The 23,174-nt window shown below is 62.6% G+C and overlaps 1 protein-coding gene across 3 annotated transcripts in view; it reads left to right on the forward strand.

Moving 5' to 3' along the window:
- Positions 1–23,174, forward strand: part of PLXNA1 (plexin A1) — a 46,538-nt gene that overhangs the window by 14,734 nt on the left and 8,630 nt on the right. For all 3 annotated transcript variants that reach the window (XM_029916154.1, XM_029916155.1, XM_029916153.1), the window contains 22 exons: positions 4,676–4,816; positions 5,566–5,666; positions 5,978–6,101; positions 6,194–6,347; positions 6,581–6,680; positions 7,993–8,107; positions 10,238–10,438; positions 12,291–12,387; positions 12,481–12,674; positions 12,780–12,931; positions 13,014–13,134; positions 13,443–13,579; positions 14,542–14,709; positions 15,192–15,285; positions 15,430–15,669; positions 15,753–15,896; positions 16,201–16,435; positions 18,848–18,990; positions 20,351–20,607; positions 20,891–20,957; positions 22,630–22,776; positions 22,879–23,038. In XM_029916154.1, coding sequence (XP_029772014.1) covers positions 4,676–4,816; positions 5,566–5,666; positions 5,978–6,101; positions 6,194–6,347; positions 6,581–6,680; positions 7,993–8,107; positions 10,238–10,438; positions 12,291–12,387; positions 12,481–12,674; positions 12,780–12,931; positions 13,014–13,134; positions 13,443–13,579; positions 14,542–14,709; positions 15,192–15,285; positions 15,430–15,669; positions 15,753–15,896; positions 16,201–16,435; positions 18,848–18,990; positions 20,351–20,607; positions 20,891–20,957; positions 22,630–22,776; positions 22,879–23,038 — 3,292 coding nt within the window. The remainder of the gene's footprint in view (positions 1–4,675; positions 4,817–5,565; positions 5,667–5,977; positions 6,102–6,193; positions 6,348–6,580; positions 6,681–7,992; positions 8,108–10,237; positions 10,439–12,290; positions 12,388–12,480; positions 12,675–12,779; positions 12,932–13,013; positions 13,135–13,442; positions 13,580–14,541; positions 14,710–15,191; positions 15,286–15,429; positions 15,670–15,752; positions 15,897–16,200; positions 16,436–18,847; positions 18,991–20,350; positions 20,608–20,890; positions 20,958–22,629; positions 22,777–22,878; positions 23,039–23,174) is intronic.

Raw genomic sequence — 23,174 nt, forward strand, 5'->3', positions numbered from 1 at the left:
TCTGCGTTGCCGCATGGCCCAGCTTTGCGGGGCCTCCAAGGCTGTGGGGTGGATCCCCCGGGTAGCCGTGCCCCTCCACTTCATGGCAGCATTGAACAGTCTTTCCTCCCCTACTGATGGAATCACGAACTCACACAGCCCTGTGAGGGGGCAGACGAGGAGACCAAGGGTCAAGGAGGACCACTGTGTATGCCGGCTGGTATCTGTTCTTCTCTGTGTTGAGGACTCAGGTTGAAAAAGACAAGATTCTTGGGACCCTCCCCCCAATCTTGCCAGGTATGTTTGGCCCAATTAGAGCCATTGGGCCTTCTGCAAATCATGTTTTAATTACCCAAGTACTGCCAAGAGGAAATTGTTAATTGCTTTTCCAGTATCAAATTCCTCCTGGCCTTTCTGAGAACGGTCCCAGGAAGGGGTCTGGAACCTGCCCCCAGCTGGAGGAGGGGGAGAGCCTGTGGCAGCATGAGTGAGGGGGGAGAGGGGCCCCAGAGCTGGGTTCACCAGGGCTTTGGTGACACGGCCCTAACTGGGAGAGGAGCATGCGAGGGTGTGAGAGGCTCCTTTCCCCAAGCAGCCCCTCTCGGTACCACTCTGCTGCCCAGGGGGCTGGGAACAGGCTGGGCAGCTCTATGTACTAGAGGACAGCCTGGGGTCCCAGCCCTGTAGCCGGTTCACTGGCTGCTGTCCCCGCTATACCCGCCCCCCGCCCCCACAGTCTTCTGCCTGTCCCCTCACCTGGGGTCCTGTTCACCTGCTATCTGGCTCAGTCACTGCACCTCTGCTCCACAGATAGGGCCTCAAGGGCTGTTACCTTGGGACGGGTAGAGCCCGGAACTCTTTGCCTTCCCTGGTGGGGGCCAAGCTGGGCAGCCCCCTGCCTCTGGGTGGCTAGGGCGCGTGCCGGCTTTGGCAAGCAGCCTGCATGGCCCAAACATCCTCCCAGTGCCCCCACCCGCCCTCAGCACAGAGAATGGGCTCTTTGTTGGCCTTGGGCTGGACAGACAGCTGACCTGGCCAGGCCGCAGCAGTTGGTGAGAGCCACGCAGTAATGGGTGTGGGGGCAGCCAGCTGGGCCAGCCTGGGGTTTAGGCCCCCAGGTCCGGAGGCTGCCCACCTGCCACTGGCCACCTCTCCAGGGCTCTCTTTGCAGGACCCCCCACCCCCACCCCATGCCACGTGTCCTGGGCCTCCAGGACCTGCTGGCCTTGGGTGAAGGTGAACCTGCTCCCTGGCCTGTCAGTGGGAAGGGGCAGTTGATACCTCGTGATGGTGGTAGATGTGTGGCCCAGTGTTTTAGTCCTGGCACCAAGAGGTTGCTGGGGCCAGGCCCCTCTCTGGGGACATGGACAGTCCCTGTGCCTCAGCTCAGAGTGCAGGAGACCCCCCCCCCAACCCCATGTACAGAGTGACAGGAAGAACCCAGGTTGGAGAAGTGGGTGAGCCAAAGGGCTGGGGCAGAGGCTGGATGGGGGTGGCAGTGTCTGTCTGGGTCAGAGCCAGGGGTGGGTGGGTGCCTGAGCACAGGGTAGCCCAGCAGGCATGCCCTCGGGGGCTGGCAACCTCCACTCTGGCCGGCATCTGGCCAGGAGGGGCCCCGTCTCAGGTGTGGGGAAGGGCCCCATGGCAGAGAGACAGAGCTGAGTTGGGACTCTCAGGTTTTTCCTTGGTGAGATATGGGAGGAAAGGTGGCTGTGGCTAGTTTTGGAAGGTTCTGGTTGTCTTTGGGGAAAGGTCTGCAGAGCCCAGAGGTGACAGCCGGAGGCAGGAGGGAAGATCCCAGGGGTTGCCAGAAGTCTCTCCTGTGTGTGCTGCAAGCCCAGCTGCCCCAGGAGGGCTATCCCCAGGTGGGTGGCCCATGCCTGGACAGCCGCGCACAGGGGAGTGGCGTCGGCACATGGGCCGCCGGCAGTGTGACATATGTCCCGCAGCCCTGCCAGCTGCCTGGCCCCATGCCTGTCCTGGAATGCCTTCCTGGTGGCACACTGCATCCCTCTGCCTGCTGTGGGAGCAGACTCCATGTCCCCAGGTGCACATGGCCGTCCAGGGCCGTAGGTGCCTCGCAAGTCTCAGTTTACCTGTCTGTGCTGCATGGGCCCCACGGCCTGAGGACCAGCTGTGACACAGCAGGCGCACCCCCAGCACCGTCATTCCTGGGCGGGACACCTCCCGCCTGTGCAGCTGTCACGCGTGTGCTTGCAGGAGCCCAGCCAAGCCTGGGTGGTGGCCACCCAGTGCGCAGTGTGGAGCCTATCACCCGCGTCCCATCCACCCATGGGCCCAGCTGTGCCTCCCTAACACCCCCGCTCGCTCTGCTTTCTCCAGAGACATCGCGGCTCTTGGGGGCCTGCCTCTGTGTGTTCAAGGGCCAGGGCTGCCCGGTGTTGGGCAGGGGGGTGGACAGATGGACGCGTGGCTGGTGGACAGCTGGACATGCATGCTCCCCGCTGCAGCTGTTGGGTGCCACCTGTTGCCGTCAGCGTGCTACCGGCCTGGGGCCTGGGGGCGGGTGCTTCAGGGTCCAGGTCTGGCCTGCTTGTTTCTTCCTTCCCTCAGGGCCCTGCTCTCCACCTGCTCCCCTTCTGTGGCCTTTGCTGGTGTGCTCCTGGCTTGTGCACTTCCCTGTCGTGTCCCCTTGTCCCCTGCTGGGTTAGGATGTCCACACCTCAGCCCTTGCCCTCAGGAGGGAGGGGCATGGTATGCCTGGTGGAGGGGCTGGTCAAATCAGCCCCATATGGGCCCTGGTGGTCAGTGGGTCAGAGTGAGTGTCCCTGTTCAGCAGACACTTCTTGAGCGCCCCCTGCATGCAAGGGGCAGAGGTCTAGTCAGGCCAGCCTGTCAGGGCCTCCTGGGCAACTGTCCCCAGTGTCTGGTTGTGAGAGGGCAGCTTGGGGCACTGGGGAGGGGGCCTGGGGCTGGGGGGCTGGGGTTTGGGCTGGGCTTCTGGGGGGCTTCGGGAGGCACCTGCAGGGAGAGGGTGGGTGTAAGATAGGGCTCTGGGAGAGTCCAGAGTCCTGATCTGACAGGTAGGCTGAGCCTGGGGCTGGAGTTCTGGGTCCCACTGGTGCGCCTGTCTGCACATGGGCCCTGCCCTCCTGACCTCCCTGTCCCCTGCTTCCTGGCCATTCTCCAGGCTGGCCTGCCAGGCTGCTGGGGTTTGGTGATTGCCTGAAGGCCTGGCTACCCTCTGTTCCTTCTCCTTGGCTCACTGGCTTGGTCCTTGTCCCATGCTCAGAGCACCTCTGGCATAGGGAGTGGGGTCTGTTGTCACCATCTCACAGGTAGGGAAGCAGGGAGCAGACCTGTGCCCCATGTTGGTTGCACAGCTGGGTGTCTGCGCCAGGCCTTGGGCCTAGGTGGCGTGGGCGTCGGGGGGCTGCTCTGCTGGCCTCCCGAGCTCTCCTGTGGCTGATGCTGACCTGGGCCTGCCGGCCTGGGGAGCTGAGTACAGGCCCCAGAGGGCAGCGAGGTACAGGTGGGGTCCTGTCCACGCTCACCTGCAGGGCCACTGGGGCTGGGCTGCCATGGCCCCTCCCTCAGTACCCCATTTTCCTGGAGGCCGTGGGCCCAAGCCACTCTGGCAGCTCCAGGCCCAGCCGGCAGCCGCCTCCCCCTGCCCAGCTCTGCTGGGCCCAGCTCTTCCGGGTCTGGTTTGACTTAAGCCTGGCTGCCTGGCCGGGAGGCAGCTGAGCGGATGTGGGGGGTGGCCTGGGGCCCTCAGGAATGCGGCCCTCCCCCTCTCCCTCAGCCAGCAGCCTCTGGCCCAGAGTCACAGCGCCCCACCCTGGCTGGCCGCCCTGGGCCAGCACGGAGCAGAGTAGGGGTGTTTCACCAGCACCTGGCCCACCCCAGCGAGGGGGACCTGCCCTGTCCTGTCAGCATGGGGGTGCATGGCAGGGGTGCCAGAGCCAGGCGGAGGCGGAGAGGTGGGCCAGCTGCGGCTTTGGTCACTGCCAGAGAGAGGCGGGCCTGTGCAGGGCCGGCCACCTTGTGCCCTGGGAGCCTGCCTGGGATCAGCTGAGCCGGCAGACACCGCCCCACGAATCCCGGCTCTGGAAAGCCCCCTGGGTCTCTCTGTTAATTAAATACATTTGTTTGGTAAAAGCAGCTAAAAATACTTGCAGCATCACACGCTTCGGAGAAGAGCTAGCTGCTTAGGGCCCGGTCTGTTTGGGGTCTGGAAGGTATTTCCCTGCCACCCTCCTGCCTTCTTGCCGGGTGCTCCCCACTCCAGTGCCTTGCCCTGGCCTCACTTCTGTGCCATCTCCTTGCCTCAGAGCCTCGTGGTGTACCTTCTCTGCCACGGTGGACATCTCACTTTCCCTGAGGGCCCCTGCTGCCTCCTCACTCCTTTTCCCACTGCCTTCCTCCGGGGAACCCAGCCTGGCCCCAAGAAGCGCCGGGCACTGCCTGGGGCTCTGGCTCCTCCTGTGCTGGGCTCGGCTGTACAGCTGGGCACGGGCTGGGGGTTGTACCTGTTCCGTGGACGAAGGGGCTAGGTCAGGACTCGTCTACGGGGCCTCCTTGGGGTGGATGGAGGCCTCAGCCTCGTCCTTGCAGGGCTTGGGGGGGGGGAAGGGCAGCTGGGGGCGAGGCTCCAGACCCCTGACCTTTTGTAGGCGTGAGGCTGAGCCAGAAAGGCATTGGCACAGCCCCATGTAACCCCTTGCGGCCACAGATCCTGGTAGACCTGGCAAATCCCGGCGGCCGGCCAGCCCTGGCCTATGAGAGCGTGGTGGCCCAGGAGAACAGCCCTATCCTACGTGACCTGGTCCTCAGCCCCGACCGCCAGTACCTCTATGCCATGACAGAAAAGCAGGTGGGTGACCTGCTGCGGGACATGTGGGAGGGCTCTGACCCCCAGAGCGCGGGACATGGCCATCACCAGCCTACTCTGTCCACACTGACTCCGGGTTCCCCCAGTTGGGCTTGACTTCCCATCCCCTCCCTGTGTGCCCGGTGGGGGCTTCGGGCAGCCATCCCCATGGGATTGGCACCTGCCTGGCCCACCGTATCAAGGCCATCCATTTGCGTTCCTGGCCTAGCACTTGAAGCCAGTCCCTGACCTCAGCATGGTGACAGCATGATTGCCAAGGGGGTGGGCAGGTGGAACCAGCCAGGATGGGTCAGTGAGGCCCAGCCTGCCTTCCTGGGAGCTTCTCTCACTTCCCCTCTGCCACTCTCCCAGTTGTCAGGTTATTCCCTTTTTCTGGGGACCTCAGGGCCAGCCAAGTAGGGCCTAGCCTGCCTCTGGGCTTGGGACTGGGGCTGACGAGCCCCTGTTCCCCTGGGGAGCTCAGAGTCCAGACAGATGGGACAGTGACTCTGGCTGGAGCTGTCACTTCCTCCCTGGATATCTTCCCTGCACTGACCCACTCGCTTCCTGGCTGTTACCCCTCCTTGGCCAAGTCAGGGCTACCCAGGAGCAACCTTCGAATAGAGCGAGCTGGCGGGAGGCCTGAAACGGGCGCTGCCCTTGCATGTGGGGGCGGGACAGGGTTCAGGGGACATGTGATGGTGGCAAGGAGGCCTTGTGGGGGCTTGACGCCTTGTTTCCCATGCTGCCAGGTGACTCGCGTGCCTGTGGAGAGCTGTGTGCAGTATACATCATGCGAGCTGTGCCTGGGGTCACGGGACCCCCACTGCGGCTGGTGTGTCCTGCACAGCATGTGAGTCCAGAGGGCCCTGACTCCCCTGCCCGGCAGCCTCCATTCTGGGGGACCCAGGTGGCCTTCCTGTGCGCCGTGGGCAGTTGCAGCTCCCTTCTGAGCATCTCTGGGCTCCCTGGGCGGAATGTCATGGGCCTGGGAATGGCCAGTGACTGGCTGAGTGATGGCAAGCCCGGCTTCACTGTCCAGGCAAAGCTAGGGGGCTTCCCCTAGTGCGGGTGATGACGGCCCCGCTGAGTAGGGGCTGGGGTGCTAGGGGTGCCCTGCTGGCCGCCTCCCCCATGCCCAGCCCCAGCACCTTCTGCCTGCAGCTGCTCGCGGCAGGATGCCTGCGAGCGGGCGGACGAGCCCCAGCGCTTCGCCTCCGACCTGCTGCAGTGTGTGCAGCTGACCGTGCAGCCTCGAAACGTCTCCGTCACCATGTCTCAGGTTCCGGTGAGCACGGCCACCCTGCTGCAGGGGGCAGAGGGCGGGGGGACAGCGGGGGGCCACGGCTCCCTGCTCACTGAAGCCTCCTGGGGGCCCAGCTTGTGCTGCAGGCCTGGAACGTGCCTGATCTCTCGGCTGGCGTCAACTGCTCCTTTGAGGACTTCACGGAGTCTGAGAGCATTCTGGAGGATGGCTACATCCACTGCCACTCGCCCTCTGCTCGCGAGGTGGCACCCATCACGCGAGGCCAGGGTGAGTGCCACCGAGGGCTGGGGCCACATGGCTGCTGCAGGGCAGTGGGGGAAGGAGCGGCTGCCTGTCTCATGTACTCAGAGGCCTGCAGGATCTGAGGGGTGGGGGTGCATCCATGGGCTGTGTAGGGGGGGAGGGGGGGAAGGGCCTCGGCGAGGCCTGGCCCTGTGGGAGGGCCCTGGGTCTGGGAGCCCCGGTGGCCCCAATGGCACAGGCCCATGCTGCTTCTGCAGGAGACCAGCGAGTGGTCAAGCTTTACCTAAAGTCCAAGGAGACGGGCAAGAAGTTTGCGTCCGTGGACTTTGTCTTCTACAACTGCAGCGTCCACCAGTCGTGAGTGTCCTGGCTGCCCTGCAGTGACCATCCCCGCATGGGCAGGGCATGGTGCTGCTTGGCCCAGTGGCCAGGGTGGGAAGGACAGCCCCTGTAACAGCTGCTCACCTGGCAGGGGGCGGGGCCTCCAGGTGGGGCAGGGGGAGAAGCCTGAGAGCCAGCAAGGTAGGGGAGTGAGGGGCACCGTTTCAAACAAGGAGAGTCTTGCCAGCCTCTTACAAGCTGCTGAGGGGTGGGGAGTGGCCCACAGATGCCAGGGCGAGGCAGGGAGTCCTGAAGGGAGCTACCTTGTCATCCATGCAGGACACGGGATGCAGCCCAGGGAAGGGACGGTCCTCTCGGTGCCGTACCTGCCACTCAGGGATAGACAGGGCTCCAGGTTCTCCCTGGTTCTAGTTTATAGCAGTCCCTAAGGCTGGGGCCTGGTGCTCCCTGAGTTGGTTGGGACCCAGTCTGGAAGGCCAGTGAGGGGGTTGGGGAGGGGCCCACATAGGTGGTTCAGCCACGGAGCCAGAGGCCCCTGATTTTCAGCTGTGTGTTTGTTTTGTTGGCTGACATGCAAACTGATGGCCCCCTGGCTCTGCGTGGGCACCCACGGAGGGCTTGGGTGTTCATGTTACCAGGATCTGATCCCTCTGTCCATGGTGGGCTGGGAGTTTTGGAGCAGGGGCAGCATTCCAGAGCTGGAGAGGATTGAGAATCCCTGGAGAAGCAGGGTGGCCCGAGGGTTGGCAGGTCCTTGGGAGAAGTCAGAGGTGGTTTTTTGCAGGGTAAGTGGGTGCCACAGGAGCTATAGAGATGACAGGGCCCCAGCCGTAGGAGGTTACATGGGCCGGAGCACTCCTGGGACCTGTCTAGGCCCTGGAGACACGTGGGTGACATGTGGGAGACAACTGGACAAGCACCTGCCAGGTGGGCTTGCCTTCTGGTCAGGGAGGCAGATGTCTGCTGGGCCCTGCGGCGATGGCTTACCTCTTAAATGTAAACCTCAGTTAATTAAGACAAAACTGGAATTTGAAAGACCGTTCTGGACATGCACCAGCACATTTTCCCAGTACAAATTGTCATGTGTGACTTGGTGTGGCTAGTGGTCACCTCAGTGGATAGCGCAGGCTTCAAAAATATCTGTTACTGGGAAGGTTCTGCCAGCAGACACTGGGGTGGGGAAGCACTGGGTGGAGGAGCAGCCAGTGCAAAGGTCCCGAGGTGGTGTTGTGAACTGCTGCTGAAGTAGGGCAGTGGTGCGGCCCCATGTGGCCACTGGGCGGAGGCACAGGTTGTCCCAGTTCGCCACCCTGCCCTCTCCCCATAGCTGCCTGTCCTGTGTCAACGGCTCCTTCCCCTGCCACTGGTGCAAATACCGCCACGTGTGCACGCACAACGCCGCCGACTGCGCCTTTCTGGAGGGCCGCGTCAACGTGTCTGAGGTGAGGCCAGCATGAGGACTCAGGGTTTTAGAGGTGTGTAGAACTGGGTGTCACCTGCCGCAGGGCCTGGAAGAGATGCCCCCAAAGCCTGTGCCGTGAGAGACCTTCTCCAAGGCCGTCCTGACCGGAGGCCAACCAGTAGTGTCTGCTGGGGTCCTCAGTCTGCTCTGTAGTCCTCAGGGAAGGCCTCATACCTGGGCTTCTATGTGTAGGCTATGGACCAAAGGCCCGATGCAGGGAGAGGGAGGGTGTCGGCCCAGTGTGGTGAGAGCCTGGGGCGTGGGGTGTCTGGGCAGGCAGGGGCGTCCCATCAGAAACCCTCAGTCTGATGTGCAGGATGGGTGGCTCCTTCCTGGAGCCATTCCAGGTGCTGCATAGTAATTGATGGTAATTTGGTAGTAAAATGTTCTGGAAACCAGCAAGGTGCTGGCTTTATGTACAGGTAGCCAGGACAGGCTGAAAGGGGAAGCTGCCAGAGAGTACAGAGCCAGAACTGGAGGACAGGGCCCTTGGTGCATAGTAGACACTGTGTCCGTGGTTGGACGGGGCATGAGGGTGTGGGGCACCTGGGGGCAGAGGAGATGCAGTGTACCTTGGGCCACTCCTCCCCAAGCCACCCCTGACTAACCTCTGTCACCCCAGGCCTTTGTCTCTTCCCTGCTGTGACGTTGCATGTCATGGGACAAGATGCAGCCAGGGGCAGGCTAGGAGCAGGCGAGGACCTTGGGCATTTGGCAGGAGGGGTGTTTGGGTGAGCAGGTGGTGTGAGAGCCGGGCTGTGGGGATAGGCAGTGGGCTTCCCTGGGAGCGTGGCCTACATGAGGCGCTGGGCACAGTTGTCCTGAGGGCACACAGAGGCCATGGGGCAGCAGGGGGCTGGTGAGTAACCCCAGGGCCAGGGACTTTGGGGAGGGCAGTCATGGGCTGAGGGTGGTCCTGGGGTCCGGGAGGTTGTCAGGGAGGGGACTCCTTCTACAGATCCATCCTCTTCAGCTGTAGGCCCAGGTTTTATGGGAACTTTTCTAAGGAGAGTGTTCCAGGCCCAAATTTGACCAGTTCAATTGCCCAGAAGGACTTGGGCTCCTTGCCCTCTTCCCATCTCTGTGTCTGGTTTGGATCCGCTGGGGTGGGGCCTTAGGAACGTGGTGCCAAGGAGCAGCCTTAGCCAGACCCCAGCCTGATACGGGCATGGAGCCGACAGCCAGAGACAGCCCAGGGCCTCCTGGGCATCAGGGATGGTATCTGCAGGGGGAGGTGTGGGACAGGGGATGATAGGAGCCAAGTCCTGGTGACCGGAAGGAGCTGGGGCTGCTGGGGGTCCAGGAGGGGCAGCCAGGGGCAGGGAGCCAGCAGGAGGGTCCCTGGGCTTGGGGCTGGCCTGGGCACCCCATCAAATGGCCTGGAAAGTGCTGGCGTGGGTATGGGCTCCTGAACGTGGACAGTAGCCCTCCATACGCCACCCCATCACCTTCCTCTCCCCGGGCCGGGGCAAGGGGGGGGGCATCCCTGCAGACCTGGCAGTTTGTGGCCCCTCCTCAGGCCCCCTGGAGCCTCTGCAGAGCGGGTCCCGGGCCTGTGCCCACCGTGGGAGCCGTTGCAGGGCTTGGGGATTAGGGCCTGTTTTCAGCATCTCTATTTAAAGCCCAGCTCAGCTATGCTCCCACAGGGCCTCCTCTCTGCGGCTCCTGCCGGCAGTGCTGCAAGGAAGCAGGGCCGTTGCATCAGTTTGTTGCCCAAATGCTGGCCCTGGGGGCCCGGGCTGTTTTTCTGCCCAGCTCTGGCTATTTTTACATGCTCCCTGGGCCCCCAGCTGTGAGCTCACAGCCCCAATGCCCTGCGCTCAGCTGCTTCTTCTGCCTCAGGGGCCTTTTCAGCTGTGGGCCAGATGGGGCTCCCGTGGTGGCTAAGCCGTGGGGTCCTGGAGTGCTGGGCGTGGCACTTGGGCCCACAGAGAGGCTCGTGGGTGCAGAACCCAGGCCTCCTGCCTCCAGGCCTGCTGGCTGTTTTGGAGATCTTAGTCTGCCAATGTGGAAAACGGGCCCGGGGGTGCCACACAGGGAGGGGTCTGGGCCACAGTGGGGCACACTGGGCTTGCACCCAGCCTTTTAGCCAAAGCCTTGTCGTCCCCAGGACTGTCCGCAGATCCTGCCCTCCACACAGATCTACGTACCGGTGGGCGTGGTGAAGCCCATCACCCTGGCCGCCCGCAACCTGCCGCAGCCTCAGTCGGGCCAGCGTGGGTATGAGTGCCTCTTCCACATCCCGGGTGGCCCAGCCCGCGTCACTGCCCTGCGCTTCAACAGCTCCAGCCTGCAGTGCCAGAACTCCTCGGTGAGGCGGGCGGCTGCGGGAGCCCCGCTTGCTGGGCCATGCCAGTTACACTCATGGCCCCAGGATCTGCTCTCTGCTCTCAGCACCAGGACGGTGCAGAGAGGCATGAGTGCCTGGGATGGCTCAGAAGGCTCTCTGGGCTTCGCAGACTGGCGTCACGGCCTTGGGTGCGCCCAGTGAGGGTGGGTGAGGGGCCACAGCCAGTGATGGGCTGAGAGCCACTGAACATCTGGCAGGAGCACATCACCGACGAGGGAGAGGGTGACTTAGAAAGACAGGGTGGGAAGTGCACGTGTGGTTTTGGGTGGGGTCCGACATGGCTTAGGCAGCCAGAGGGGCATGTGGGAACACCTGCGTGCCTCCTTCGCCCAGGAGGGCCAGAGCCAGGGAGACAGTGCCCGAGCGCTCAGCTCCTTCAGGTGTCTTGCCGCCAGCCCCAGAGAGTATTCCCAGAGGCTGGTGCACTGTGTGTCTGCTGGTGGTGCTGCCTTAGGGCAGGAAGCAGCCTCGTTTGGAGTCTGGAACCTGATAGGCTGGCAGTTCAAAGCCTTTTGTCAAGTCTAGTGAGTTTAGTGATGGTGACTTTTGCAGAGTTAAACCCTTCCCTGGCAGAGGGGGGCAGTGGTGTTGAGTGGTAGTCTCCAGGCCAGACTCAAGCTCTCCTCTGGCTGGCTCTGGTACTGCTGGCAGGCCTCAGTTTCCCTGTCTGTTCAGGAAGAGTGTAATTTGGAGAGAATCCCAGGGGAGGCCTGTGGTCAGAGGTGTGGCCTCCTGCTAATGGTGGTGGTGCCTTGGCCAGCACCCTGCGTGTCCAGCGGGGTGGGCAGGGTGTCACAGCAGCCTCCCGGGGGCAGGTTGGCCCCTTGGCCGGGCCCTGTGTCCCGCAGCTGGCTGGAGAGGTCCCTGCACCTTTCTGCCTGTCCTGTCTTTCCCACCCCCGCTCTCTTCACTCGGTCACACCTTCTGCCTGTGTATCTCTGGGTCCTGTGGCCTGGCCCCTTCTACCTTCCCCTTGCTCTCCGACTGTCTGTTGGTGCCTCCCCTGCCCCATTTCTCTGCCACCCCCCAGCCTCTGTCCCCTCCATCCTGCACTCCCCCAACCCCCCAGCCCACATTTGTCTTTCCGGTGACTGTGTTGAATGGGAAGAGGGAGTACCAGGGAATTTGATAGGATCCAATTAAATTCCTACAGATGAAATAGTGACAGATTGCTCTGGGATGGAGTGGAGGCCCTCAGCTGCAGAAAGTGGGCCACAGCTGGGAGCACCGAGCTTGGGCTCCTGGGGGAGGGGAATTGTCCTTGAGCCCAGCCCAGCCTGGGGGGCTGGGGGGGGTGGCAGAGCCTCACCTGATACTTCCTGCTGGCCCGTGCCCAGGGCTCAGGGGTCGCACATCTTATACTTGAGGCCAGGCCCGGCGTAGGCATTACTGAGCCCACCGAGCAGACAAAGAAACAGAGATTCGGAGGGAATCGCTGATGCATAGTCAAGGGGGCCAGTGGGGAAGTTCTGGTTTCCTGGTGGGGTGGACCACAGGGGGAAGAGGGGGGTCACCCTGGAGTGTGTGCCTTGTGTGGCTGCTGAGCACAGGGGCTTGGCTGGAGAGCATGGGTTCCGGCCACCAAGAAAAAAGCCCTGTGTGTGTTTGTGGGGGGTGGCAGGAGAGCTGGGTGTGACAGCTTAGCCCTTTTGGCTGGCTGGTAGGCGGGTAGCTTTGTGGGAGCCCCCAGGCTCTGCCCTGCCAAGCCCGTTCCCAGGGGCCAGTTGCAGAGGTAGCCAGGAGGGGCCTGCAGGCCCTGACTCAGTGCTGTGGGCAGTGGCCCGCGACCTCACCGCTTGCCCACTGCCCACAGTATTCCTACGAGGGCAATGATGTCAGTGATCTGCCTGTGAACCTTTCGGTGGTGTGGAATGGCAACTTCATCATTGACAACCCTCAGAACATCCAGGGTGAGCTGTGCTGGGCACCTGGGGGGGTGGGGGCAGTGTGCCTCGGAGGGTGGGGCTGAGGGAGGTCCTGGCTGACCGTGACCTTCCCCAAAGCCCACCTCTACAAGTGCCCGGCCCTTCGAGAGAGCTGCGGCCTCTGCCTCAAGGCCGATCCACGCTTCGAGTGCGGCTGGTGCGTGGCTGAACGCCGGTGCTCCCTGCGCCCCCACTGCCCTGCTGATTCACCTGCCGCCTGGATGCATGCCCGTCATGGCAGCAGCCGCTGCGCCGACCCCAAGATCCTCAAGGTAGGCAGGGCCCCCACCCCCAGCTGCCTTCCTCACCAGGCCCTTCCTGGCCCCCAGTGTCACCTGATGGCCCTCACTTGTGACGCAGCCTTGGCCTCTCCGCAGCTATTCCCTGAAACAGGCCCACGGCAAGGAGGCACGAGGCTCACCATCACGGGTGAGAACCTGGGCCTGCGCTTCGAGGACGTGCGGCTGGGCGTGCGCGTGGGCAAGGTGCTGTGCAGCCCCGTGGAGAGCGAGTACATCAGCGCCGAGCAGTGAGTGCGGCCTGGGCGGGTGTGCGGGGCTCCCGACCCCTGGGTTGCCCACAGCCCACTTAGGTCACCTGGTGGCCCACAGGATCGTCTGCGAGATCGGGGACGCCAGCACCGTGCGCTCTCACGATGCCCTGGTGGAGGTGTGCGTGCGAGACTGCTCCCCGCACTACCGGGCCTTGTCACCCAAGCGCTTCACCTTTGTGGTAAGCCCTTCCCAGCCTGGACCCCTGTCCTCCCCCAGTGGCTGAGGGGAGCCGCACAGGGGCTTGATCAAGATCCCGGGCCTCTGTGGGCCCCCTTACCCAGCAGCACCTTTGTTCTGGTCTCCCCTCAGCCCCTCTGTCTCCAGAGCCCAACTCCAGGTCCCCCGCTGCAGACTCTGGGCCCTGACTGTGGGCCGACCCTGCAAGCCCCTGAGCATAGAGCTAGGGCATGGCTGGAGGCGCCAGCAGGCTTCTGGCCTCAGTGCCAGGCCTTCCCTGCACCTCACGCAAGCCCCTTTGTCCCCTAGACTCCGACCTTCTACCGGGTGAGCCCTGCCCGAGGACCTCTGTCTGGGGGCACCTGGATTGGCATTGAGGGCAGCCACCTGAATGCAGGCAGTGACGTGGCTGTGACTGTTGGTGGCCGGCCCTGCTCCTTCTCCTGGTATGGGGTGCAGATGGGTGTGGGGGGCCAGGGCAAGGCCTACCTTCCCTGGGAGGGGTGGCTGGTTCATATGGGTCCATGCCCCCTCTGGTTGCCCAGGAAACAAGGTGGGGGGTGGCAAGCCTGTCTGGGGTGATCACTATGGAAACCAGAGGCGGAGAGTGTTACCATGGAGACAGGCTACCTCTAGAGTGGGAAGGGCAGGGTGGGCAGTGTGGAGGGAGTGGGTGGAGCCCCAACCCAAGGGGTGGGCACAATGGCCCTGTTCTGGGGGTGAGGGGGTGTCCCCTTGGGAACACAAGTATTTTAAAAAAAATTTTCTTAAGAGACGAAAAACGAAATCTTGACAAAAGCCTTGAGGCTTGAAGTGGATAATTTTAGATTAGGGATGATAATGGAACGGCCCTTTAAATATTTTCCTGCGGTAATTATCCGCTATCAGGCTAATTATCGGTGTTTGCAGCCTTGGCTCAGGAGCAGGCCTGGTGGCTGTGGAGCCTCCTGGCTGTGCTGAAGGCACTGAGGGGACAGGGACCCAGGTGCAGGTGGTGACTGGCTGGCTGCTGGGTGGGGGGATGGCCCAGCGCCCCCACCACCCTGGCCAGTTCATTCTGCCTCCTCGTGGCCCAGGCTTGGCTTGGCTCTGTTTTCAGATCAGGACACAGCATGGGGTAGGGTCGGGTGTGTGGATCCCTTAGGAGAGTTGTGCTGAGCATAGCCCTCTGGGAGACATGCACCCAGCACCTGGGGGGTGGGGGAGCTGACGGGACAGTGGCTGTGACAGTCATCAGCTAGCAGGGGCAGGGCCTGGTGTGGCTCTGTGTTCTGGGTGGGCAGGGGAGGCCCGAGGAGGCCCAGTGACTAGCTTGTGCACCTGTTCGTGACGGAGTCCAGCTGCTTAGTCCACCTCGGAGGCGTGCTCCAGCCCCCCCTGCGTCCTTGCTGTCTCCTGTCCCCTCCAGGAGGAACTCCAGGGAGATCCGGTGTCTGACGCCCCCCGGGCAGAGCCCCGGCAGCGTGCCCATCGTCATCAACGTCAACCGTGCCCAGCTCACCAACCCCGAGGTGAAGTACAACTACACAGAGGACCCCACCATCCTGAAGATCGACCCTGAGTGGAGCATTAGCAGGTGGGCCCCCAGCCTGCCCTGTGCCCCAGTGAGCCTGTCCGTGTTGTGTGGCGCCAGCGAGGCTGGGGCACCCGCGCCCCCTCTTTGTGCCCCCCAAGCCTGGGCCAGGGACCGAACCTGCCCTGTGCTGCTCGGGTCTGTCTCTGGGGGTGGGTGCAGAATAAAAAGAAACAACTGAGTGAAGACGGAGACCCCTGATGTGCCCTGGATGTGACAGCGTGGTGTTCGTGTTAGTCAAGGAGACAAAGTCCCCTTACACCCTGTGATGCCGCACCCCTCGAGGGCGCAGCACCACCCTGTCAGGAGAGGGGCCCCTGTCCATTGTGAGATGTGTTGGCTGTAATCGGAGGTCTGGTGCGCAGGGATTTTAACCTTTGAGCCATGTTTGGGAGGCTGACTGGGGTGTGTGGCCCTCCCTGCGTGCTCTGGACCTTGGCAGGACGTCAGCTTCCCCCCTCATGATCCCCTGCTCCATATTCTAGCGGAGGGACCCTCCTAACCATCACGGGCACCAACCTAGCCACCGTCCGCGAACCCCGCATCCGGGCCAAGTACGGAGGTGTCGAAAGGGAGAACGTGAGTCCTTGCGGGACCCCTTGTAGTTCATGCCACTGTAGGGGGGCATGGTCCCTAGAGGAGGCTGTGGCCCCTCCGCCCTGCTGGGTGGGGCCTGACTTCGTGGGGGAGCCACTGGCCCAGCGTCTGTGCCTGTGTCCCCAGAGCTGCCTGGTGTACAATGACACCACCATGGTGTGCCGCGCCCCATCCGTGGACAACCCAACACGCAGCCCGCCAGAGCTGGGGGAGCGGCCAGACGAGCTGGGCTTCATCATGGATGATGTGCGTGCCCTGCTGGTCCTCAATTCCTCCTCCTTCCTCTATTACCCGGACCCTGTGCTGGAGCCGCTCAGTCCCACGGGCCTCCTGGAGCTGAAGCCCAGCTCCCCGCTCATCCTCAAGGTGGGCCGTGGTCAGCGGGTGGTGGCCCCGGGTGGGGGGCATGCGGGGCAGCAGAGCTCTCTGGCTCACGTCCCCCCCTGCAGGGCCGGAACCTCCTGCCACCTGCGCCTGGCAACTCGCGGCTCAACTACACGGTGCTCATCGGCTCCACGCCCTGTGCACTCACCGTGTCAGAGACCCAGCTGCTGTGCGAGTCCCCCAACCTCACCGGGCAGCACAAGGTCACGGTGCGTCCACCAGATGGCCCCAGCTCTCGTCCCCAGGGCACCTGCCTTTGACCCACTGACCCTGCCTCCCCAGGGCAGTGCCAACTTTGTGGCCGAACCCCAGACTGGCTTCTAGCCCAGGTGGGAAGCCCAACTCAGCCCTCACCCAGCCCTGGTGCCACCCCTGGCAGGCCCAGCCTTGCCCTGAGTCCCCACGTCCCCACCCTCTGACCACTCCGGGTCAGGAGCAGGTGCTGTGGGGTCCTCTGCGAGCTCTGAGTGGGCAGGGGGCCTCCTGAGCAGCCTGCACCCCCACCCCTCACAGGTCCGGGCTGGTGGTTTTGAGTTCTCGCCAGGGATGCTACAGGTGTACTCAGATAGCCTGCTGACTCTGCCCGCCATTGTTGGCATTGGCGGGGGTGGGGGCCTCTTACTGCTGGTCATCGTGGCTGTGCTCATCGCCTATAAGCGCAAGTCTCGGGATGCCGACCGCACCCTCAAGCGGCTGCAGCTGCAGATGGACAACCTGGAGTCCCGCGTGGCTCTGGAGTGCAAGGAAGGTGCGTCCAGGAGCGGCAGGGGTGGGGCGAGGGGCTGGCAGGGGCAGGCGAGGCGGGCCTTGCCACCACACCTGTGAGCTAGACCCAGTCCTCTGCACCGAGTCTGCTAGCTTCTCAGTGTGCCAACACCTTTGCTGGGCAGGCTCGGTCTCCAGCAGGTGCGCAAGGGCCGGACCAGGCCCCAGGGCAAGTGCTGCCTCTGTGAGCGCTGCTTGACCCACAGACTCTGGAGCTGGAGGGCTTTCATTTATGACCCGCTTAGCTGCAGCACGTGAATGGGCATACAGCCTTCTTGGGTCTCAGATCATTCATCTGCAGGATGGGCATGGTGACTGGGGTCTGTGAGGCCAGGCATGGCCCTCAGCACATACAGACCTGGGTTGGCACTGATCTTTGTCAGGGCCGTCTCAGGAATTCTCAGGAAACAGGCCACAGCCCAGCCTCCTAAGGAGGGGCCCGTGTCCCTTGTGACTGTGCTGTGTGAGTGGTGGGAGTTGGCTCAGAGAGGCCCCAGTGGAGAGACATTATGTGGGCCTCTGTGCAGGGAAAGTCTGGGGCGCAGCTGACTTCCAACGTCGAGTCTTGTGTCTTCAGGACTCTCTCCTGGTGAGGACAGGGCCAGCACAGTGGGCGAGCTCAGCTTCCCCACTGGGCCTGGCTCTGCCAATCCCTGATGCCACTCCTGGTTGCGGGCCCCACTTCCCTGAAGCCTGCTGTCCCAGAAACCCCCAGCTGAGAGTGAGGAGACTCCAGGGGCAGGAGGGGGGTTCCCCAGATGGTGGGTTGAGTTCTGGCCTGCAAGGGCTACAGACGTCAGAAAAATATGAGCAGGGGATTCAGGGGTCTTCAGGAAAGGCCAGGGTGTGGGCCCCAAGCTGGAATGGGGCATGGGGGTGCCCCATACCTGTCCTGTGTGCCCCAGAGAAGCCAGTGTGCCCAAGGCCCAGGCTCATCCCAGGCAGGACAGATACTGCCATACTTGGTCACGTGTCGGGGATGCTGCTGCTGCAGGGGGGGTGCATGAGGATTGGGTGCCACAGCAGAGAGGTGGGCGCTCAGGTTGGGGCCCATGGGGAGCCCTCCCTGGTGGTCCACAATGGAGGCCCAGGGCTGCACAGCAGCCACTCGAGGGCGTGGGCTCTAGGCAGCAGACCTTGGCCTTGGCCTGGATGGCCATCTTCGCACCTGGTTGGCTCTCTGGCTGGTGTGAGGCGATAGTGCAGGGCTGGGTCCCCTGGGTACCAGACCAACCTGAGGTGGCCCCCCATCTCCTGTGGCCCCTGGCTTGCCACTTCACCAGGGAACTTGGGGCTATAACAAGGGGTGGATGGAGCTGCACTAACAGTGATCGTAGGTGCCAGCCCCCAGCTCTGGGAGGCAGGTAGCAGGCATGCACCTGTTTTGGGCTGGGGCAAGTGGAGCTGAGTGGTAGGCGGAGTGTGAGGCCCTGTGGGTGACTGCTACACGGGACCCTCGGGCCTGCCACAGGCCTGGTATTGGGCTCTTAGTAACTCCCCCCAGACCAGAGTGTCACATTTGCCTGGGACCTTTGCTCGGCTGAGAATCGGCCCCACGGGACACAGGCCAGTGTGTGGGGCTTGGTTGGAAGACAGGTGACCCAGGGGTGGGGGGCAGGATTGGGAGCTCTGCATGTGGGGCTCTCCTGGGGATGAGGGCAACTGGATGCCAAAGCCGGCGCCATGTGGGTGCTGTGGCTGGCAGATGAAGGCCCCTGCTCTTAATTAAACCTGCCAGCCATCCCCCAGCACCCGCCTAGCGTTCCTCTGGCTCCCAATCAAATAGTGCCTCCCTCGGGCTGCTGCGGCCCAGACACATCATGGCTCTGGAATGTTCTGTTGAGGCCTGCCCCTGCCCTGCCTGCCTTTGTTTCCTAAAGAAGCAGAGTCGCCCAGAGCAGATCAGGTGGTGTAGAGGGGTCAGCTGTTCTGCGTTGTCCTGTGGTGCCTGTCAGCATGGGGGGCGCAGGGGCTTGGGGAAAGCCTGCTGCCTCCCATCCTTGGCCACCTCCCTCCTCTTACCAGGAGCTGAGGCCAAAGAGCCAGGGTGGGTGCTGTGCTCCCTGGGGTGGGTGGCGTGCTCCCTGGGGTGGGTGCTCTGCTCCCCAGGGTGGTGGAGGGAGCTAGCACTCCTTGTTTCCTTGCCCCCACGTGCCAGTGTTAGGTATGAGAAGCTTCTCTTGGCTCGGCCCTGGGCTCAGTACCTTCTCTGCTGTGGTCTTGGGTAATCCTGTGACACGTCAGAGGGACAGAGTTTTATCTGCATGTGAGGACTGGGGAAACTGAGGGGTTTCCGTGCGGTCGCCCAGCCAGCAAGTGGCCCTAAGAGTGGGAGGGCTGGGGCTCTAGGGCTGGGGGATAGGGGTGCCTGCCCTGACACCTGTTCTGGCTGCAGCCTTTGCCGAGCTGCAGACGGACATCCACGAGCTGACCAATGACCTGGATGGTGCCGGCATCCCGTTCCTCGACTATCGCACGTACGCCATGCGGGTGCTCTTCCCCGGGATTGAGGACCATCCGGTGCTCAAGGAGATGGAGGTGGGCTGTTGTCCGGGGCTCCTGGGACCTGGGGGCCAGCCTGGGAATCCTGGGGCGTGGCCCACACCCGTTGGGCAGGGATGCTGGGAGGCAGAAGGACGGGCCTGCTGGATGTCAGAGGTCGGGCTGGCTTCATCCAGCCGACCACCTTGGCTGGGGCCGGGCTCCTCGGGTCCTGCCTGTTTTAGGAAGTCGTTGAGTGCCCGGGCTTCTACCTGTAGCTCACCAGCCTATCCCCTGGCTCTGGGTCCTGAGCTTCCCTGCACAGGGTGCTGCTGCTGGGCATGCCAGGGGGCGGGGGTGCCCAGATAGGGTCTGCATAGGACTTTGGGGTGAGGGTGTGGTGCTCAGAGAGCCGGGCACTGCCCTGTAGGTGTTGGCAGTGCTCAGACTCTTGGCATGAGCTTGCTGAGGGCAAGAGGGCTAGCCCCAGAGTCCTCTGGGGCCCCCAGCAGCAGGCCAGGAGCTCAGGCTCCAGCTAGGAACAGGCTGGGGCTTGCTACCTTGGCCTGGTCACACTGTCCGCCCGACGGTGTCCCATCTCCACACTTTGGATACTGGGGAGCCCACTCGTGATCGCAGTTCTGTCAGTGGGGCATTCTGTCCTCTGTTGTGCCAGGACGGTCCATGGGCTGCCCAGGGCTGCTCAGCCCCTCCTCATCCCCAGAATTGCCACCACATCAAAGGTTCCATGTACTCTACTGGCTCTTTTTCCCAGTGTTCCCATCCACCATGTTGTTCTTTCTGCCCTCTTAGCTGTGCCTGTGTGTTCCACTTGAGTCTTGTCGCCTATGTGCCTGGGCTGGGAGCATGTGGTATGGGTAGCCTCTAGTACAGCCTTGTTGACAAGACTTGGTGCGGATAAGACAGAGCAGGAGCCCTGGAGCCAGCCATGCCTGTGATCTGCCCTTTTTTTCAACATCCATGTTGTGTGGCCTTGAACAAGCCTGTTTCGCTTCTGGACTTGTTGTCTTCCTCTGTGAAGGGGGAGGCGGTTCCTGCCTTGGCAGTTGTACGTGCAGAGTGACCATGGCCATGCTTTGCTGGTGTCTGGCTTCCTCTTAGCTACTAGAGCCAGACTGCAGGAGGTGGTCATCCCAGAGTCAGGCTGCAAAGAGAGCAGCCCCAGTTCTGCACCTCCTGCTGACAGTGGTGTGCCCCGGTCCATGCCCATGGAGGGCCTCTCAGCCCCCGGGCTGTGTCCGTCCTGACAAGGACAGCCAAGGCCCTGGGACCTGTCAGGGCAACATGTGACCCACCTTCAAGTCCTGCTCTACGGCCCTGTTCTCAGGTCCTCCCAGCCCCCTCCCACACCTCCTGCTCCGGGTCTGAGCAGGCCTGTGGCATGGCCCTCTCCCAGGTACAGGCCAACGTGGAGAAGTCGCTGACGCTGTTTGGGCAGTTGCTTACCAAGAAGCACTTCCTGCTGACCTTCATCCGTACGCTGGAGGCCCAGCGCAGCTTTTCTATGAGGGACCGTGGCAACGTGGCCTCGCTCATCATGACGGCCCTGCAGGGCGAGATGGAGTATGCCACGGGGGTGCTCAAGCAGCTGTTGTCTGATCTAATCGAGAAGAACCTTGAAAGCAAGAACCACCCCAAGCTGCTGCTGCGCCGGTGAGCCTGCCCCTCCCACCTGTGGACTCAGGAAGCCTACCTGGGCATTGGGCACAGGGCCCCGCTCTGGGGCACACCGCACCTGGCACCCATTGGCACCAAGCCAGAGTTGTCCCACTCGGAGGTCTGGATCTGGGGCCAAGGGCTGAGGTCTCCATGGCAGCCCCCCAGCAGCCTGACACCTGCAGTGCCTTTCTGGGCCTGACCTTCAGCTCCACAGGCGGGGAACAGGGCGGGCACAGAGGCCAAAGTTTAGCCACCCCTGTCCATGTTGTGCCCCCAGGACCGAATCTGTGGCGGAGAAGATGCTGACCAACTGGTTTACCTTCCTTTTGTACAAATTTCTGAAGGTAGGTGGGTGCGGAGGAGCGGAGAAGGTCCGAGGTGGGTGTCAGGCAGGTGAATGGGTTCAAGGGACAAAGGAGAGAGCAGGACAGACAGGTTTGGGGGGCATCTTAATCCAGAGCAGCTCACCTGGGGACCAGGTCTCAGCATGAACTCTGCAAGGACGTATGTCTGCTGGCCTCGTTCCTCCTCCTCCTCCTGGAGGCTGTCCACACCTCACCCAGCCCAGAGCCGCAGTAGAGACCCCGGCTCTGCGGCGAGCTATATGGGGCCCACGGCAGGCATCTGGCCGAGCTAGAGTTTGGACATAGGCCCAGATCTCTATAGCTGAGCCCGAGGCCTGGAGCCAAGGATGGAGAGGACACCCGGGCTGGGGCTTTGTGTGTCCGGCACCTGGTGCTGGCTAGCCTGGGGCTCCTGGTGGCCCCTGTTGTGGGCCGAGCGTGGCTGCCTGGGCTTTGTCTGGTTGCCTGGACAGGCCACTGCAGGCAAGGTAGGGCCCCACCCTCAGAAGACGAGCCTGGAGGCCCGTGGCCACCTCCGAGTGCTGTGGAGGCTCATGTGGGCCCTGGTGGATTTTGTTCTGAGAGTAAGCAGTTGGTCACCTGCACTTTAGAAACGAGATGATTTGGACCCAAGCATCTAGCTTCCCTTAAAACCTGAAGGCTTAACAGACAGGCCCACAGTCTTGGAAAAGGGCCTGGTGTAGCCCAGCATGCATGGCTCATGTGTGCTCCAACCTGGTCTCTGGTGTCTGGTTGAGGCTCTGCAGGTGGCCACGGGCATGGCAGTGGAACACTGTGGCTGCTGGGTGGCGGGAGTCATGCTGGTGCAGGCGGCCTGGGGTTCCTTCTTAGCCATGGGCCTCAGTTCCTGGGGTCCTTACTGAATTGGGGACAGCAGCAGGCTTTCCAAGGTGCCCAGAGCAGTCTTGCCCTAATTGGGGAGAGAGGTGTGGACGGGAAATGGAAGCAGGTGCGAAAGAGGCAGGGGGCCAGGGGTTGAGGGACTTAAGCAAATTTGTGAAGGAGGGGGAGGAGTTAGAGAAAGCAGGGTCCCTAAGATGGGCACTAGCCCCAATAAGAGGGGTTCAGGGGAGCCGGGCTGGGGCTTGTCCAGTGGGGGCCACAGCACAAAGTGACAACAGCAGTCCTAAAGTGACATTATCATTGCATAAAACCAGTAGCCAGTGATGGAGTCGTGCATTTCCTGTAAAAACACAGTTCTGTGCAGACCCTGTCTGGCTACGCACATGCTCGGTAGACCGAGTTCTGTAAGCCAAGAAAAGCAGCGGTTAGGGAATTTAGATGGCTGGTGTCGAGGCCTCTCTCGGTGCCTCCCTGTTTGACTCCAATTCTGCACCCCCTTGGTCTTTTCTTGTCATGAAGCCAGTTTGGCCATGAGGTGTTCTTCTCCATGTGCTCCTGGCCCTCGTGGCTGAGGCCACATCAGGATTTTCACAGCAGTGTTCTTAGGCACAGCTGGGCTGTCGTTTAATGGACTTACTCTCTTGCACGGTCTTCGCTGGGCTCTGGAGTCAGGGTTTGACTTGCCCCTGACGAAGAATTTGGAAATGTTGCACCGGTGGGAAGCGGGCTCACACATGCACCAGTAGTGGGGGCGGAAGGTGGGGGCGGAAGGGTCTGGGAATGCCCTGACGCCCATCGCCTGCTGCAGGAGTGTGCGGGGGAGCCCCTCTTCATGCTCTACTGCGCCATCAAGCAGCAGATGGAGAAGGGCCCCATCGACGCCATCACTGGTGAGGCCCGCTACTCCCTGAGTGAGGACAAGCTCATCCGGCAGCAGATCGACTACAAGACGCTGGTGAGCGCAACCCTGCCATCCTGTCCGGCCCCTTGGCACGCCCCCTGCACGGCCTGCCCCTGGAGAGCTGGGGGCTGACACCGCACCCCACCCCACCCACAGACCCTGAACTGTGTGAACCCCGAGAATGAGAATGCTCCTGAGGTGCCCGTAAAGGGACTGAACTGCGACACAGTGACACAAGTCAAGGAGAAGCTGCTGGATGCCGTGTACAAGGGCGTGCCCTACTCCCAGCGGCCGAAGGCTGGGGACATGGACCTGGGTGAGCCCCGGAGGGGCCCTGATGCTGGCTGGCAGCATGTGTCACGGCCCGAGGCAGAGGGGTGGCGCCGGGGGGCATGTCTGGGGCCACAGGTACTGAGCCAAGCACTGAGTGCAGGGTGCTGGAGGCAATGGAG

This window comes from Suricata suricatta, chromosome 12 (genome assembly GCF_006229205.1).
Source record: "Suricata suricatta isolate VVHF042 chromosome 12, meerkat_22Aug2017_6uvM2_HiC, whole genome shotgun sequence".
In the NCBI taxonomy this organism is placed as follows: Eukaryota; Metazoa; Chordata; class Mammalia; order Carnivora; family Herpestidae; genus Suricata; species Suricata suricatta.